This window comes from Callospermophilus lateralis, chromosome 11 (genome assembly GCF_048772815.1).
Source record: "Callospermophilus lateralis isolate mCalLat2 chromosome 11, mCalLat2.hap1, whole genome shotgun sequence".
NCBI classification, from domain to species: domain Eukaryota; kingdom Metazoa; phylum Chordata; class Mammalia; order Rodentia; family Sciuridae; genus Callospermophilus; species Callospermophilus lateralis.
In genome coordinates this window covers 29,822,853-29,842,408 of record NC_135315.1, presented here as the reverse complement: position 1 = coordinate 29,842,408, position 19,556 = coordinate 29,822,853, and the positions used below count along the sequence as shown (strand labels likewise).

General features: G+C 44.9%; 1 protein-coding gene across 4 annotated transcripts in view; it reads right to left on the bottom strand.

The window, feature by feature from the left end:
- The window catches only part of Hlf (HLF transcription factor, PAR bZIP family member), a 50,139-nt gene extending 33,512 nt beyond the window's left edge, over positions 1–16,627 (bottom strand). For 3 of the 4 annotated variants that reach the window (XM_076870758.2, XM_076870756.2, XM_076870757.2), the window contains exons 1-2: positions 16,111–16,627; positions 13,781–14,116 (exon numbers count right to left, since the gene is read on the bottom strand). In XM_076870758.2, the coding sequence (XP_076726873.1) occupies positions 13,781–14,116; positions 16,111–16,225 (451 nt within the window). In that variant the 5' untranslated portion in view covers positions 16,226–16,627. Of the gene's footprint in view, positions 1–13,780; positions 14,117–15,402; positions 15,466–16,110 lie in introns of those variants that run through there. The other variant, XM_076870759.2, reaches the window with a different exon arrangement.
- Positions 16,628–19,556: the final 2,929 nt, after the last annotated feature.

Genomic DNA, 19,556 nt, shown 5'->3' with positions numbered 1-19,556 from the left:
CTACTAAGCTATCAAAGCTGGTTGTGAGATGAGACCTACTGCCATGCGCAGTCCTACAGACCTGAACCCAGTTACCCTGAGAAGCAGCCGGAAGCCCAGCTGGCCATTACCCCTCTGGAAAAGTTGCCATAAAAATAGGTAGCGATGGGCCTTGGCAGCTTCCCCTCTGTGGCTTTCCTTTTATTTGAATATTTTGCCTGGCTCATAAACCACTGCTAGGAAATCCAGCCCTCGGAGCAATGATTCCTGACAGATAACTCACTTTCAGAGTTCCTCTGAAACGCTGAACACCAGAGAGGAGCCAATGGTTCCCATTCAACATGAAGACCATTTTAAAGGAAGTAATTTGCTTTAATGCTATTGCATTTTTCTCCCCAGAAGGTGTCAAATGACTTTTGCTTTTCAGCTTCTAAAGTCCGTCACCCTTTCTAGAAGAGGGACAGAATGTCAGATACTTTGTCCATCTACCTGGCTTGGGAGCAGCAAGAGGGTTTATATATTTGCACCAAAATGTCGATATAATTCTTCCAGCTCAGAGTAGTCTTAGAGCACAGGGTCACAGAGCTTAAAAACAAAAACGAAACACCCCCACATTTTACAGACAAGAAAACTGAGGCTCAGAGATTTGGTGACCAATCCAGAGACGTACACCCTAACCCTGACAAGTCAGCTCTAGAACCTAAAATTGACTGGCTCCAAGTTCAGAGCTCTTCGTGACTAGCCCAACTTTGAAGGTATTACTCCATGTTCTCACATAAACCCCCGTGGAAATGATAATGTTAACCCAGTTTGGACTTTGATTTGAATTTTGTTGGGGTCAGTTTTCTATTTGGCTGTCCTGTATTTATGACATACCTGTAAATTAGAAGGCCATACATTATTCTCCTTTTACCAATGAAGAAGCAAAACCCAGAGAGCTTGATGACTCATGGTTCTACTTCTAATTAATAGTGCAGCTGGGACTACACATCAGCTCTCTTTGGGTACCTAAACGAGCATCCCAGAGCTTGCAAAGGCCCAGCCCAGCATTCAGAAACCTGGAAGTGAGACTCCAAAGACATGAACAACAAATGCCGTTGAGAAAGTCATCTTTAAAATACCAGATGCTGACCCTGAATTCAAACTGAGTTGCAGCGCTGAGCAGGCACAGGCCCGAGGCCTTTCACTGACAGCATGTTTACAGCTATTTATCCCTTTTGCGGGTCTTGTGGAACAGGCCACCGTTTCTGGATAAGTAGATGGGAGCTCAGACTTTAAGTGGTTTGCTCAAAGTTTCACGGCTTCCTAGGGGGCCTCTGATTTCAGATCCAATTCAGTTTGGCGAGTAAAGGGTCCAATAAGGATGTGCTAATATTATTAGGATTCTGTTTCTCTGAATATCTTTATCAAAGCTTGTTATTTCTGCCTTGACAGTGATTTCATCTGATCTCCATGGTTTCTGGCCACTGAGATAGGCCCACATTTATTTTAAGCCTGCAGTAGAAACGGAAGGGCTGGTGGAAAGAAAGAAGGAAAAAAAGAAAGAAAAGGGACAAATTTTGGCAAAGTATCTATGATACCCAAACCTCTTAGACTAAATACCAGGAACGAGTATTATTTCTAATATGAGTTGATTCTTTACAATCTCCTACATTTAATGCTTAACAGGATCCTGACTGAAATACCCCATGGGTACTGCTGTGATTTCATAGTGCATTTATCTGACTTAAAGTGAGGAGTATTGTGCCCACTATTTTATAAGAGGAGAGCCCAGAGATATATGACAGGATGTGAAAGAGCCAGAATTAAACGCCCCTATCAGGAGGGGAAATAAATCTTGCCTCGTTGGGTGCTGATGGACTCAGCAATCCCTTAAGATGACTTTACCTTTAATATAGCTTTATTCAGCCACACCCAGATGTGCAGTACAGGACACACAGCATCCAGACCCAGGCCAAGAACCCTATACTTCTAATCTGTCTGAAAAGCAAAGTCATACTAGGTTAATCCTACTTCTTCAGTCAATCAATTTCTAGAGTTGTCTCCTTTGGCTAAAACTAGTTTTACACATTCCTTCCGAATAATCCACTTTTGTTTCCTCAATTCCCTTGTGCTTTCCTACCACTTCAACAGATTTCCCCAGCTCCCTGTCATTTCCAACTGGTGGGGCACAGAGACTCACCCAAGGGAAAAGAGAAGTCAGGGGGTTCCTGGAACACTAGAAACCCACCAATCTGCCTCTCTCTGCTCTGCAGGCCATCACCAACCACTGGGCAATAGCCAGTTCTCTCCTTCCCGACCCAGAGGTGTCCCGAGAGCTCTGAAGGAAACGTACCGACACTCCCTCGCACCCCTGCTACCCCAGAGCTTTCAGGCACAGCATCAGAGGATGGAACGTGTGAAGAAGAAAGACAGCCAGGTCCCCCGTAAAGCATATGCTATGAGAGGCACTCTCCAAGAAGGCGGGCAGATACCGCCCCATACTAAGGCTGAGAGGGCTGCAGATGGGCCTGCCAGGGGAGGCACCTCTTTCCACAGGTGTAACACAGCCAGGATGCTCACTGCTCGGCTTCACTGGGACCCTTCCCTACACTTGCTCACAGGTGGTGGCAGTTTCTAGGCCGTCAGCACTACAGGTGTCTGTAAGAGGATGATGGAGACGGGAGAAGAAGAGAAAGAGCAACCGCAGAACAAGAAACTAAAGGGATAAAAGCCACCATTTGTGTTTTGAATGCTGCTTGTCGTGCTGGACGCATCATCTCATTTCCTCCTACAGGAATCCTCAGAAGCAGGTATTCTCATCCCTTCTCACAGTGCAGGAAACCAAGGCGGAGCTGGAAGTTGAACCACCACGTTTTACTGCTTCTCAATGAGATGGGGAAGACTGGCGGGAAGCTGCTCTGATGGACGGTCACTGTATTAGTAAAATTCAAGAGAAAACCACCCTTCTCTTTGGAGAGATTGGTCCCTGACATCCCTTCTGATGGCAGGTAAATGAACAAATTGGTCTTTCGATTTTGTACATGTACACGACTGTTTAATTTAAAATATGAAAGTTTTGTGGTGGAGTAGCAAGTGGAGGGGTGGGGCAGCAGAGATAAATGGCAACAATTTGGTGGGAGGCTAATCTGAATTATGGAAATGTCTGAGTGACCGAAATTCTTTTATTATTTACTAATGTATACTTGTGTTTAAAAATATCAATTTAGGGCACATGCCTGTATCTGAGCAACTCCAGAGGCTGAGGCAGGAGGATCACAATTTTGAGGTCAGTCTCATCAACTTAAGGAGGCCCTGAGTAAGTTAGAAAGACCATCTCAAAATAAAAAATAAAAAGGGTTTGATCTGTAGGTCAGTGTAAAGCCCCTGTTTTCACCTAATACAAACACACACACACACACACAACCCACATTAATTTATATGCACACATGTAAAGTCTTTACAAACACACACACACACACAACCCACATTAATTTATATGCACACATGTAAAGTCTTTATAGAGATGATTTTGTACTCAAATAAATTAAATATGCCTCCCCAAAATTGTTTCCCTAATTAACCTGTTTAATAATATCTTACTTTATAAAGAAGACAAGAGGTACAAATTTCAGCTTAATCAATTTGAGATCAAATGATCTTAAAATCTAAATTAGTGAAATATTATTGCCTGGAAAGCTAACAGGTCAAAAGAAATAGAATATAAAGAGGTCCCCAAGAACTTCTTTATACCTACCTACCAAATATTCATGCTTGAATTTGATAACTAAATACTACTAACTGGCCCCCAAAGAATTTGATAACTGAATACTACTAACTGGCCTTCTTTGTTTTGGTGAATCTCACTTATATGTGCAAAAACACTTATATTTTGACACGGAACTAATTATTATTTTAAAAATCATTCACGCATTACAGTCCATTTGAAATAAACATACCTCTGATTTTAAGAGGAAACATGATACCCAACTCCCCTGGGAAAGTGTAATAATATAAAGAAATTGATTGTAATAAAATGAACTCTACAAAATTCTTATGAAGTCAGTTCTGCAAGTTTATCTTTGCTTGCCATTAGAAGCTCTATCTAGAGGCTTTATTTCTATTTTTACATCTTATGTTATCTACCCATTCCTCTGTAAATCTTCAGCGGCCTTTGGCCCTGCTCTGATTGGACCTCAGGTCTCCCTCCTATGTTTCAGAGCTCTATCTAGCAAAGTTTGCATGGTCTCCTTGAGTGACACTAAGCCCAGGCCATAATGAATCCATCCTAAGGCGAATTAAGCCTGTACAAACTGTGGGGCAGATGGAGTTCGTTTGCTAATACCCTTTCAAAAACCTTTATATCTCAGGGTATTGCGATCTCTGTTCTGGGTAATCTGATTACTTCGTACCTGGATGATCTTGCTCATCTGGTTTACACCATTGATTCCCATTGGTCAGAGTCCAGTGGCATCCTTCCCCCAACAAGCCTTCACCTTCCCTATTCAGTCCAACTCAAGAGGCATTTATCGTGCATGAGTGGACAGTGTGCTTAACTCTTTCCGTTAAGAGCAGAAGTGCTTAGCAGCAGTGAGACTTCTCCACTGTCTCTGCCGGGGTTCCTCAACAAAGACATCAGAGCAGCCTGCTACCCAGAGCTAATTAGAAAAGAAAGCATTGCTCTTTCCCACTCAAGGAGTTTCTGCCAAAGCATTTATTTCTGCCGATCCATTTATGCAATTCCACTTTCTGAAAGAACATTTTGTCACAGATGATTTAGTGTTGTAGCTCCCCAGAGCATCTTTCTGTACATGCACTCATTGTTTTTAGGAATCGAGGGTCTCCCAGGCAAAACTGGAGAGCCAAGGGGGTTTAATTATCCCACAAGCCATGTCTCATTATAAGACTCCAAACTCCAAAACATCCTTTCAACAATCGTTAATAATAATAATTTTTAAATCCCAGATTAAACTTCTAAAAGCAAAACTTTTAGAAACACAATGTGACAGGGGAGCTGGGTCATTTTTCAGGAGAGGAAATGAGACTGGCTAGGTGGTAAGTTAAGACAGTAAAATTTGTTAAAAGTTATAAAATAAGAAGAAAAAAAAAAAAAAAAAAAGAGCAGATGTGGTGACATGTGCCTATAACCCCAACAAGTTGGAGCCTGAGGCAGGACAATCACAAGTTCAAGGCCAGTCTCAGTATCTTACCAAGACTGTCTCAAAATAAAATGTAAAAAGGGTTCGGGAGGGAGCTTAATGGAAAAGCACTGCTGGGTTCAATCTCCAGTACTGGGGGGTGGCGGGGACAAACATTTTAGGAATTTCCACATACAGTCATGGAGTTTGCATCTACCAGCAAGCGATGTAACAGAAATAAATACTATGTAGACTCTTCCCAAAGCAGACGCTCTATTCTGCCAACATTCCTGTAATTGGCTACTGTATGTAGCTGGAGGTGAAACAGCACACACTGTCTGTAACTTTTTATTTAGGGGAACTGGTTTGGTTATGGCAACTTTTCCAGACTCCAATAGTGCTGGCTTGATATCAGAGGACACTTCAGGGGTACCCGAACAAGTTGTTTCAAGCATGTGCCATTCAGCAGCCACCCTCTCCCCTCCCACAAAGCCTCATTCCTCCAGCAGCACTCCCAACAAACTCACACACACACACACACATACACACACACACAAAGAGAGAGAGAGAGAGAGAGAGAGAGAGAGAGAGAGAAAGTATGAAAGTATGATGTGCAATTTCTTTTGGTTTCAGGGAAGACAGGAGCCAGAAATACAAGGTCAAGTCTTAAGCATGCAAAACTGCAATAATAATTTCTTTGTCTCTCAGGAATAAAATTAATAAGCTGGCCAGAAACTTGGCTAAGTTATTTTTAGCTCGATGTCACTGCTGCAGGTAATCCTTACAATCAAGTACTATTTGCACCGATGAGGCAACAGCTCCCCACCCCTGCAATACACGTGCACGCATGCATCCCCCAAGCACGCTCAAAAAGTGGTTCAGTATACTTGTTTGCAAACCTAGTAAGCCGTATAAAATAGAGGCATTTAAAAGCAATGAATGTTAATGGGTTGAGTTTATTAAAATCTATTTTTTTACTCCTACGAGACCAGCCCTGCTTTTGGACTTCTAAATTCTAAACCATTCAAATCCTTCAAACTATTTTCTTGCCAAAGAGTGTTTCCCCCAATCCACCAAAATTATGGGTTTTACAAGTGAAATATAAACCCTGTGTTTTGGAATTACTTCATTCTAGATCATTAGAACATCGTGTTTTGAAAAGCTGTTTGATGTTCAGGCAGAGTATTTATTTTTCAAAATAATAAAAATAAGGAAATCCTGGTTTGCCAGAGGAAACTATTGTCAAGTTTCTAAAAATGTTTCAGATCTAACCTTGAACCCAAGTGGAAAGGTCCGAATGCCACTTCCCTGCTCAAAAACCTTCACTGGCTCCCCACCGCCTCTTGAACAAAGTTCAGGCTCTGAAGCCTGGTCCTCCTGAAAATGCCACTCTGACCAACCTCAGCCCCTCCCACTCGTTTCCCTGTCTCCTTCCTGTGAATTTTCTGCACCCCAGCCCAACTGAATCTGCATCTTGTTCCCTAAACATCCTGGGCATTCCTGCCTCTATACCTTTGTGGCCCCATGGTCTGCCCTTCAATCTGGCTCCCCCTCTGTCTCCCTTTGAGACCCAACACAAGGTCCAGCTGTTCCAGGAAGCCTCACCCCAGGCGCTCCTGCCCTGAGCAATGGCTGCTTCCTGTGAGGTCTGGCAGCCCTTAATGGTCTACAATGCTCCCTTATTTATTTTTAAATATTTTCCTCACTTTTTTGATTAACCTCTCACCCTCCTCTTCCCAATAGATATTAGAGGACTCTGTATAGCCATCATTTGGCCCTGAGAACTTGCCAGTTTGTCCTGCCAATCATTCCTTTGCTTCTAAGTTTCTAACTTTCCCGTTAAGTGGCATCTGCATGAGACCAGCAGCTGAATTGTACTCATCTGCCTTCCCCGCAGTGCACAATGCAAAACAAAGCCCAAACTGATGTTATTTCTGGGACTGCCCACATTGCTCCTAGCCTCCTACAACCTCCTCTTGGTTCCCTTCTAATCACTGTTTCACTTCCTAGAGAAGAGTAGTGGAACCCACTTGTGGGAAGAGCTGGCCCACTGAGTGCCAGGTACCATGCTGGACTCTTCTGGTCCATTAGCATTACAAAGCTCACATAAACTAGCAAGGATATCACTTTGCAGAGGAGACAATGAAGGTTCAGAAAGATTAAGGATTTACACATTAAAGGAATATGGGATGGAGGAAGAGGAATTATTTTTCTGGAAGGCTCTTGTAAAATCTTTGCTGGTAAGCAAGGAGTGTAAACTCAACTCCTATCCTCCTTTCCCAGCGCCATCACATGGTGTTATGACTTCCTAACTCCTGAGGTCATTATATTGCCTTCAGATGTAATTATCAATACCTACTATTAAAATTTTGATAGTAGCACTGATGGATTGATTTACTAGCAAATATGACATGCAAGAAATCAAAGCAAGAACTTCTTCAAACTGCACTTTGTTTGATTTTTCTTTTTTTTAAAGCTGTAAACAAGGAGAAATGAGTAAAGGTTACAGTTAGACACCCAAGGTCACCAAAAACACAGCAGCTAAGAGAAGGGCAATGGAGATTAGGTAGAAGAACAGAGGAGAAATCCAAAATCCTTGATCACAGTGGTTAGCTGGCTCAGAAGGGTCAAATCCCACACCAGGTCTTCTATAAGAAATGAGATTCAATGGTGGTGAGAATGCTGTTCACAGCAGCTGTTATTAAGTGCTTACTGTTTGCCAGGCACTGTGCCTACACTCTACATGCCCTGGCTCATGTGACCTTCAACAATCCCATGAAAAAGATGCAATGATAATTCCAGAGTTCCAGTTGGAAAACCGGAAGTTCAGATCACTTAAATGACTTGCCTGAGATCATGAATAAACCTGCAAAAGGCAGAGTCAGATTTCACACTCCGGTCTGTTTATTGGGTCCTGAACTTGCAAACACATTGCCATATTTCCTGGATAGATCTATGTCTCAAACACAGGGTATTCTCATAGACACCCTGAGTGCTGAGCTGGCAGGCAACTCTATATTAAGGAAAATTAAGTTTAAGGCCAAACAATGGCTTCAGCTCAAGACATTTGCTTGGGGATGCTAAATAGAACAAATGAAAATTATTTAATGTAGCCAATATTTTCAGCCACTCTCCCTACAGAATCAAAGACCCAGACCCTGTGCCTCCCCCTCTCTAACATAGTCTTTCCCAATATTCTTTTTCATCTTATTAATTCCCCTACTACCTTCCCTCTTCTCTCCATTTTCCCTGCTGAGATATAAAAAATGATTCCTGGGTAAAAGTGATTAGTGCTGGCTGGAAGAGAGGTTTCTGAGAAGCCTAATAAATCACTGCTGTCTTTTCACCCTCTGGCTTTTGACATTAGGATGCTATCAGGCTTTTTTTTTTTCTCTTCCCACCTCCCCCACCTTCTTCCCTTCTCCTCCACCGGATTCTGTCTTCTTATTGCTATTTTTCTAGTCTGGTAGGCACAGCGCTGAACTGGAAAGACTTTGCCAAGACCCTTGGCAGGAGTTGGCCTCAGGAATCCTGCCCACCACAGCGGTGCAGAGAAGATGGGGCCTCTCTAAACAGAAGCTGGAGAGAGGGTGAGCTTGGGGTCTGGCTGGAACACTGGACAGAACAGGTTTCCCTGGCCTATCCACCTCCGTCCAGAACTCAGCATTCTCACGCCAGGGTAAGGATTACAATTGCTCACTGGCATTTGCTGTAGTTCTCCTGGGAAGAGAAGCAAGAGGGAGGAGGAGAAGGAAAAAAGAAAAAAAAAAAAAAAAGGCAAGCCAGCACACCACCCAGAGTTGGGCAAGCTCCACAGGGCACAGCCACGTGCCTGGAGCACACGGTCCTGCAGGCTGGCAGCCAGGGCTTCCAGGGCTTCCAGGGCTCCCACGAGAGCTGGGGGGCTGGGCATGGAGACAGTGGCTGTTTCCACACTGGTCGAACAGGAGTTGCTAACCCAGAAGCAAGGTTGCTGGGTTAACATCAGGGAAGTGATTCGTTCTAACCCAGAAGGAAGAGAAAGGTCAGGTCGGCTGCAGAGAATAAGTATTGGGCATGCTGGAAAAAGGAAAAAAAAAAAAAAAAAAGAAAGAAAGAAAATCATGCCCTATTTTTGCAGAGGAAAGAGGACTGAATGAACAAATCCCTAAATGGAATAGAGAACAGGGGCTGGGAACCCAGGCATTCTCTCCCCTCCTCCCAGGAGGTTGCCCTCACAGGGGACCCATGCACTGAGCATTTGCGGGACAGACCCAGCATGCCATCCTCTGCCTTGGTTTTATCTTCTTGAATCCTGCTAAAACCCCATGAGGGAGAACAGACTGTTTATAATCTCCATTCTATTGATGAGCCAATTGCAGTTTAAAGAGGTTAGGAAATTGGCACCAAGTTACATGGCAAGCCAATGGTAGGTCCAGGATGAAAAACCAAGCCCCAAGGTTCAGAGCCTGCACTCCTACCCATCAAATGGCCTTGCTCTCCATACCTATCCCAAAGCACCCCTTGCCACAGCCGAGAGATTACCATCCAGGGAATGAGAGCAACACGGCAAAGCCAAGAGAACAGGCAAGCCCATCCTCTGTGGGGCTTGGTGGAGAAGATAAAGAATCCTAAAAAGCAGAAAATAGGCCACCTAACTCTAGAACAAAGTGGAGTCCCACCCTTGAATGATCCCCTTGATCCTGATAAAAAGGAGGCAGTTCCAAGAGACCAGAGGTGCTGTGCATCACAAGGATCAAGTATCAGCCACAGCATGCCAACCTGAGGTCATGCCTATGCTCGATGGGAAGATAGGGGGCACTTCTGTCCTTCAGGGGAGCTCCATCTCATGATATTTGGAAAAGCAAGAGAGTCCTCTTGCCTCAGCAGGACCTCCTATTATCCCAGACCCATCAGCAGAGCTCCCCACATCACCACGTATAGCCCACGAGTTGCACAACCTTTGTCACAAAAGATGGTCAGCATCTGCACTGCAGAGGTACAGCAGGGCTTCCCCAAACCCTTCTCTTATGCCACCCACTTAAGCCCTCTACCCACACACGACCACACAGAAAGGCTTCCACGTGACTATACCAAGCCTTCACCATTACCCCGTCTCTGCACTCACAACTGAAAAGAGAACTTTCCTAATTCTTAGTGGACTAGGGGCCTAAAAGCGGTAGGACACCCCCAAGCTATTCAAAGAAAAACCACCAGAGGAAACAGTTTCAAATCTAGCTTTACACAAGCATGGGGTTTAAAAATAACTCTGCCTTTGTCTGCTTTAGATGACTTTCCCTAAAGGGACAGCTGTCCTTAAAGCAATCGCTGAATTCTCAGGACAAACATGTTTTTATTTTCCCCAATACCTAGCACATACCTCCAGAAGCTCATCCCCACATACCACCTATGATACCACCTGAAATGCAAACATTGAAGGCTTCAGGATGATTCCTGTCATTCTTGCTGACCTGGCTACATCCAGGATGCTGCACTTCAGATGACTTGAAGACCCTGCAGGTAACTATAGCATCCAAGAACCACCACTCTTCCCTTTATTGAGGGGACAGCTCAGAAAACATGGTAGCTGCATCACTGCCAAATCAGATGTTCATGGATCCCTAGAGTATTTCTTCAGATGTTTGATTCACTCTTTGATCAGAGAAATATGGTTGGGGTGGACAAAATAGGAAAGGAGGCTGAGGCCCCGAGGAGTCGTGGTACATAGTTCTGAGAATTCACAAGAATGCTCACCTTGTCACTCCAAGATAACCGTGGGGTGGATTTCGTAATCCATAATTTGTCTGTTTATGGCTTTATTTCCTTTCCACCAGACAGTACTAACGACACAATGCAACTGAGCATAACTCAAAAGATGCTCACTGAGTACACAGCTGAAAACAAATGTTTAGTAAATTGCTCTGCAATTATCTCCTGATTAGCTCGATGACTTCACATTTTATCAACTTGAAGTGTTTAACAACGTTCTTTTTAATACTCTATCTCTTTTTGGCAACCTACTGTCTCCTGACCTTCCCAAAAGTTTTGTCATAAAATATTCTGGAAGGTAAAAAACATCAGGGCCCTTAATTAAGTCTACGTGTTGCCAAGTTGAAGGTCTAGACCATTGGCTTTCAACTGGGAGTGATTTTATCCCCAGGGGACGTTTGGAAGTGACTAGAGACATCCTTACTTGTCACAGCTGGAGGATAGGAGCTATGGGCATGTGGGGGTAGAGGCAGGGATGTCATTAAACATCCTGCACTGCACAGGATGATGTTCCAAAGACTTAACCTAAAATGTTAGTAGTACCAAGATTGAGAACTCCTGACTGAGAATGAAATTATACAGTTCCCAGAATGTTCAAGGCTACATCTGTGTTCTTCCCTTCTGAGGACTCATTTTCCTCAAGATTCACTTGGTACTTCTATTCTGGTCATTCCTGTGAGCTACACAGAATAATCAAGAACATTCTCCATTTTCAGACTGGCTTCTGATACACATCCATCAAGCCCACATCCCCCAGAGTTTCATTTTGCATTATAATCTTTATAAGGGCCAACACTATATGAACAGCAGAGTGTGATTTTTATCTGTTTGGCATTTGAAGAAGAGCTTTAACTTTTTCTGTCTTCTGTTAGGACTCTCATTGAGTTTTCAATTCAAAAAAAGAAAACTTTTCTTGAAGAGCATTCCCACTATTTCTAAAAAGATATTGAAATAAAGAGCTTATTTCCAGAGACTCAGTGTGTGTACCTTTCTACCATAAAGTAACAAAAGGACACCCACAGGGGCTCAGGAGCTCTTTGCTGTGGATTGCAACTCTGATTGGGACAGCCCAAATTGCTGCAAGTCATTGATTGATATAAACTCCTAACAAGCTCTGGAAAATGACTCAAGTATCAAATTCCAAAATCCTGATTTTTGACTCTCAATAAGACAGTCCAAAAGCTACTGGGCAAAATCTGACACTTCCCTCCAGAGGAGGGATGTACACTCTACCTAATGACTTTAAGAAGGTATTTCAGAAGATGAGGATTAGAATAAATGGTTAAAGTTGATACAGCTATAACAAGGACGGCAATCCCCCTCCCAATAATGGGACCCCAATGCAAGTCATCAGACACTTTATGCACCTGACCTTGTAATTCTCACAACAACCCCATCAAATAAAAATTATACCCTTTGACACTAAGGGCCACTGAGTCTCCAAGAGGCCATGCCATCTGCTAAGGTCAAACATGTTTGAAGTAGCAAAGGTCTCACTGCACGGCAGAGTGACTTAAGCTCCAACACGTGTGACCCCTGGGGCTCCGCTTCCTTTTCCCAGCCGTCTTTCTTCTTGGAAGAGTTATGTATTTTGCTGGTTGTCTGTTCCCAGGAAGACACTGAAGAGAGTGGCACTAGACATTCTATGCAGAAGGGGTCCCAGTTCCCTTAAAGGAGTGTTTGCTTAGGTTCCTGCAGCCTCCAGGGTTGATGGGAGGTTAAGACTTTGTTCCATTCCAGCCAGTGGCCTGAAGTTATCTTTCAAAGTGGGTTTTGGAGAAGGGAAAAGAGGGATTTGAAAGGCCAGATCTGTTTAAAAGGGTGAACTTGAACTTCAATACTAATGTATCAAGGCCCAGGTATTCTCTTCCTCCTTCACCTCATTTCCTTCCACTTAAATCTCACTCCGCATGTCACAGAAATTTCTGCAATGAGTTGAGGACATGGAGTTCAGTAACAATCTCCCACACAAGTCTCACATTGTCCTGCTTTTTGTCTTCCCCTGCAGGGAAGGCCCTCTGCTTGGTGACCTTCCTGTCAATTAATCAGGCTGAATCCTTGTTCCTGGTTACCTGGGCACATGAAATGATCTTTCTTCCTGTTCCCTTTATACTATGGGGTGCTAAAGGCATGAATCCAGAGTTGCCTCAATCTGTGTTTATCTCTGTGCACTTAGCAATGAATTTTAAAGCACTAGCCCTCTTCAGGTGATATTTTTGTGTAATATTTCAACATTATTTACAGCTGACTTTGCAGCCTTGTGGGCTTTGATAAAGATGGACTGTGATGGACAGATGAAAATAAAAACAAAATGTAAGAACAGTTTGGTTCACAGAAATGGCAATGGGTGAGAGAAGGAAGAGGCTAAACCTCAGTTAATATGATACCTGCTTTTAGAGTCGATTCTTCAGTGACAAAACAAGATGAATGAAGAAAAAAAAAAATACCTGTCCTACCTCTATTCACATATCTGCACTTCAGGCAATAGAAGAATAAACAAAGATAAACCAAGCCTTATAAAACATCTACCCAAACCATGCAGCAAAATCCTATTAGCTATGTGTTTGGGAAATGGGGGAAAGAAATAGGAGATAAGATAGATGCTTAAATTATCCCTGCCATTATCTGCAGGAGGGTATAGTTTATTCTGCTATTCCTAGGATCAGTTTCCCATGGGAAACTAGCTAAAATACATATTTCTGGGCCCTCACCCCAGACCTGAAAAAAATCAAAATTTCCAGGGGTAGGTCTGCAGAGTGCATTCAACTGACTCTCCAGGTGAGTGGCACAGATGCTCACTGCAGTGGAAGAGCCTCTGCTGTGGGTGGAGCGTGCTTGAAACCTAGGAGTGTCAGGACAGTGGTGCCACCTCTCTCCGACCCCTCCCCATTCGCCCTCCTCCCCATCTGAAGTGGGAGTCTTCCCAGAGAGTTTACCTGGTCTGATGGGGCTCTGCATACAGTTTGGAGATGGGATGCCAGGGTGAATGGGTGCTGAGGCCCGGCTGCTGAGGTCCATGACCGACTGGGCGGCTGAGGAAGCCGGCTGCAGCCCAGGAGGGTGAGGGCTGTGGTCATGCTGGGACGGGCTGGGGGGAATGCCATTTTCTGACAAAAACTCCTCCAGGTCCATGTACTCCAGCTGGAAAGTATCTCCGTCGTACGGAAGGGTTTTGTCCCATAAGGTGGGTCCCAAAAATGCTGACTGGGGGACCGTCGGGCTGTTGCTCTCATCATCCAGCTTCTTTTCCTTGTCTTGATCTTTACCAAATGCTGCAGAACAAGGGAAAGTTGGGATTAGAAGAAGAAGAAGAAAGAAAAGTCGCTCTGACTACCCTGTTACAAAAGCACTCAGGAGCACCAGGGTCTGCTGGCTGCTGTTTGGTGGATTTCGAGTTAAAAGTTCAGGCAGGACATGGATCTCTGCCTGTTTTTTAACATCTTCCTATTTACTTTGGAAGGAAAGCACTAGTCAGTATGACAGGGCTCCAGGCTGATCTGGGATAAAAACAAGAGAACAGTCTTCAGTGACTATTTGAGGAGATGAATTATTGAAAACTATAAAGTGAGAAAATAGCACCTGGGATTACATACAATGGATGTGATTTTTAAGAAAATCACCAAAAACCTGGCTTGACTTATCTTTCCGAAATTTATCACAGAAACAATAGGAGGTCGCAGAGACTCACAAAGCCAGTGTGTTGGTGCTCTTAATCTTAGTACTAAGCAGAGACTCTCCACCCTTTTCTAATACTTTGTATCCAGTACCTACTCTTCTTTGAAAGCCACTGGGCACATAGTATCAACTGCTGCTTTGAAAGCTGCAGGGGCACCATTGTTTTTTGTTGTTTTGTTTTACAAAAGGAGTAAATAAAAAGTGTTTTCTTCTTTCTCTTCCCCAAACACTTAAGTATTATCAAAGTCACAAAAATGATACATCTATGCAAAGGTCAAAAGCTGGGCTATATAGGAAAAGGTGAGTTATTCTACATATCTCTGATAGAATTGTGCAGCTATTTTGTACATGGAAATACTGCTCGCTAGATTAGGTCCTTAACAGGCGCTCTAGATTTTGCCAATTCTAGTACTCAGGAGTGGGTGGAACTGGGATTAAGGAATTTGCTTCTGGGTTTTTATCTCACAGAAACACAGCCTCCATTCTAGCTCTCTACAGTCTCATCTGAGAATCTGGTTTAAAACACCCACAGAAGCAAAAGCCTGCAGCCAGACCCTTCCTCCAAAGTGCTATTCCGTAAGGGAAGAGGTAGGGAATGGTCTGCAGACCACAACCAAACACCCCAGCTCTTGCAATGCAACAGGTTGTCCCCTCCCAGAAAAGATGTGAATACTCTGAAGCTATGTGCAGCTCAATAATGTTTCAAGACTTTATGCATGAGCTGCATGATTCGCATTTGTTACTGTGAAATCAAAAGCATGAAACCGCACTGGCCCAATGACAAATCCCTGGGGGCATCAGTGGGGTTCCATGCCTCCTCTCATCTACGTACCCCTCCTCTAGCGCTACAGCCAAGGTTGCCTAGGGAAGGTTGGGGACTTACCACGAAAGGGCTCAGGCCAGAGGAGGCTCCTGCGCGGTTACACGTGAGCCTGCTCCGTTCTCTCCTCCCACCAGGAAAAGTGCACCGGCAAAGTGTCAGCGCCGGAGGCGTGCACGGCTTCCAGCCGAGAGACCACTCCCCCCACCAGCCCCCACCGCGCTGTTTCAATTACCCTTCAGCGGAAGAAAACGCGTCTCCACTCACACCTCCTCGAGTTTTAAATACTAAACAACAACAGAAGCAGTAACACAATTCCAATACTCAGGCTACGCCCTTGAAGACCCCCTCACTGGAGCCTCCAACCCCTACTAGGCCCCCAATATCTCCTCCCCAACCGAGGAGGCTCTGTCCTCCCGCAGGCGGTTCCACTCTCGTTATTCTAAGCACCAATCCTGACCTGTCCAGTTTATCTCCCACCTGCGCTGCACGAGCTGGTCCCCGTGGATGCTGGGCCAGGTCCCCAGCGCTATTGTAAATGTTGGTCAGGAGACATCACCTCTTTTTATTGAGGAGGATGGGAGATGGGTGAGCCCTTTAATTTCCACAAAGCGAGGCTGGAGAGCTGGTGGGTCAGGGAGGGAAGGGGAGAGATGCTTCAGCCGGCCAACCGGGTGCCTGGCCAAGGAGGGGGGACCCCGGGAGCATCGTCCCTCCCCAGAGCGGGACAGCCCGGATGGAAGAAGCGGCGGCGGCCGCTGCAGCGCTCACCGTCTTCGTGATGAAGGGGGAGCTTCAGCGGGTTCTCCAGCAGAGACCTGAGCACGCCGTAGGGAGGCGGGATAAAGGTGGGGTTCAGGGGGAGCTGTCGGGACATTTTCTCCATCGCGAAGCACTCAGTTTTTTTTTTTTTCTTTCAAAAAGAAAGACAATCACCCCCCGAAATATTGCTGAGCTTTTCCTCCGTTCTTTGCCAAAGAACTCGCTTTCAAAGCGGTGGAGAGACAAGGGAAGAAAAAAAAATTACTTATATCTTTATAAATACATCTGCATAAAAATATTTTTTTAAAAAAATCAAAAACAACTTTGGGGTTCTCCGTGCAGACAGTCCCAGGAGGGCGCGCCAAGTGCCCGCGGGCTCCAGGGCGACGCGCAGGATGCTCTCACCTGCCTCGAACCCCTCGTCTTGCAAAAAATGTTCAAAATTGCAAAATAGAAAGAAAAAAATATATATAGACGGCTGCAGAAGGACAGAAGGCACCAACCCGTCCCTAGTCCCCAATGCGAGCACCCGCGGCGCCGCGCCGTCCCACCCCACCCCCCTCCCCGCGCCTGCAGCCGCTGCTCCCCGCGCTCCGCGGCCCAGCAGCGCCGGGTTCAGCGCATCCGGCAGCCCATGTGCCGCGGCCCTGACAAGAGTGACGTCAGGGCCCGCACCGCGCGCCGATAGGCGTGCAGGGGCGGGGCCCCGAGGGGCACCACCTACCGGCTCCGCCCAGCCGCTCCGGAGTGTTTAGCATCGGCGCGCGCACTGATTTTCCGAGACTTTGCTGCACTGGCGGGCGTCGTAAAGGAGTTGTTCAGAAGAATTCCTGGGCCCCTGACCTGGGCTCAGCATATAATTTTTTTTTTTTGTCAGAGTGGAAAGAGAAATTAGGAATTTATATTAGTAGTTTGCATAGTGGAAATAAACTGGGGAGTTAAAAAAAGCTCCGATACCCAGGCAACACCCCGGATTCATTAAATTAGACCCTCTGGGGTGATATCCAGACATTAATTGTTTTGAAAGCTTCCCAAGTAGTTCTAAGGAGCAGTCAACTTTGGGAAAGACTGGTTTAGATGTAATTAAAGATAAAGAATTATAAATATATTTCTCCTGGACCCAGCCAAGCTTAGCACCTTCTTTCTTGCTCTGCTCCCATAACCACCCCCAAATTACTTCCTTGAAGTCAGATTAGGGTGCAATAAGTAGAATGGAAAGGAGAGCGACGGAGTGAACTGCTGTCAACTGTCTCATGCCGTCCGAGGTATTAAGTGCGATATTGGCCTGAAATGGCGCGAGGGACAGAGAGGGACCTAAGCACTGAACGGGATTTTAGGAATGTTTGCAGGACCCAGTACAGCTCTGCTTGGGTCAAGTTACAAGATCTTCACAGTAAATAAAATGATTTTGCTAAGTATTTCTTAAGGGTGTCTCGGTGTTCTCAGTTGTAAGAGCAGCAGCAGCGCCTCCCTCGCCCGCCGGTTTGACCCCGGCGTGAGTAGTCTCCGCCCAAACCCCGCTTGCCCCTCCTGGTGTGGTGTGGAATTCCCGCATTGGGACGGGCAGCGCGTTGACCTCCAGCCTCACGGCGGTGGAGAGCCACGGACCTGCAAAAGGCTTCATGTCTCGCTCCCTATATCGCCTAAGAAGAGGATCACTTGATCTGGGGAAGGTTCTGCAAGAATGAATGAGCACAGGTTAAAGAAAACCTGATTTCAGGGAGACATGAAGTCTTTGGGAGCCTAGGCTGATGCATCCTGGGCTAGGGTGAGAGGTCCAGTCTTAGTAGGATTAATTTCCATGGGGTTCCCCAAAGCCAGGAGACCAAAAGGGCCACCAGAGGAGTCCAACTGAGCTGCGGGTTTCTCATAGAGGGACATATGATCTAAGTGACCTTTACATTTTCTCATTCTCAAATCATGACAAAGGGGTAACGTTAACATTCCAAGTGAGAAGTTGCTGCAGTGTTTCAGATTCTAGAAACATCCGACTTTTAGTTAACTGCACATGTATTTATTGAACAGTCCTGTATGACAGTGACTATGCTGGGACTGACTAGATAAAGATGAATGATATAATTCTAATTCAAAGTTTAGGGTCTAGCATATAAGCAAACCTTATAATATAGACTTAAAATAATAGGTGCAGGTAACAGGAGAACTTTTTTTTTTTTTTTTGGATGAAGAATGAGAAGTGTCTGACCTGGGCTTACTGAGGGTCTTTCATGAATTTTCCAAATCCTTCCATGGTTATCCCGTTTTTCATGCAAGAAGGGAGTCTTCCACTATCCTTTGGAGAGAAGGAGGGCATCTCCCTAACATCTCCCGATAACTCATGAACTATAATAGCAGAAAGCAACCTCTCAGCCTGGTTAGAAATAGATTACAGGTTCCATGTGCACAAAAAGAGGCACAATCTAGGCTTCCTGTAACAGTCCACTTTCATTGCTCAGCACATTCAAAATGCACCACCACTCATGGCTCTGGGAGCTTGTCCTTGCCCCACCCCCATGCCATTTCCAGACACGGAGCCCTTTGCAGCTTAAGGTATCTGTTTTCCCACTACCTGAGAGCCTGGCACTCTGGCTTGGAAATTACATTTATTATTGCAAGTGGATGAACTGTCACTGGGGTCTCTTGGGAATTTGATTGATATAATTCAATTCCTCTGAGCCTGGTCAACTCTGGATATGGACCTCCTTGACTCCCTCTCCCTTCTCTCTAGCTCAGTCTTCTCAAGGGTTTTTGCTTCTTATATTTATAACTAGTATAAGCATTGACTAGTTCTCAAATTAACTCCATTCCTTGAGATAAATGAAAGTGGTACCTCTTTCCTATTCTGTTTAGATGGCAATTTATAAATTTTAGTTTTCATTAAGCTATGAGTGTGCATCTCACCAGCCCCCTTCCCTGCCTTCCCCACAAGTGTAGAAGGCTGCCCAGGTAAAAAGAAAATAGGCTATAGAAGAAACCAAAAGTTATATTGAATATAAAGGTTATACCAAAGGTTATATTATTCCTAATGTTAGATAGGAAGATTACTTTGTGCTTTATAAGAGAATGGACTCCCTCGAGCTAATTTTTAAATGGATGTATCTCTACAAATCAGCAGGAAACTCAACCTGCACCTATGCCCAGAGATAGCAGCACCTCACAAATACTTAGCACGTAGCCATTTACAAAGCCCCTCCACAAGTGTGTGATTTGTCCCAATCATTCCATGAAGAAAGCAACGCTTTCTATTGTTAAGTGACAGTTCTCTCCAAAACCTAATGGTTAAAACAACAATCCTTTTATTATTTCTCATCCTGGGCTGGGCTTTGCTCTTCTGGGACTCAGACATGGCTGGCCTCTTTCACGGCATGGCCTTTCCACATGGCCTTCTTCTATGGTCTTTCCATGTGTTTGGTCCAGCAGGCTGGACAGAACTCCTTACACAGCATCTCAGGGCTGCC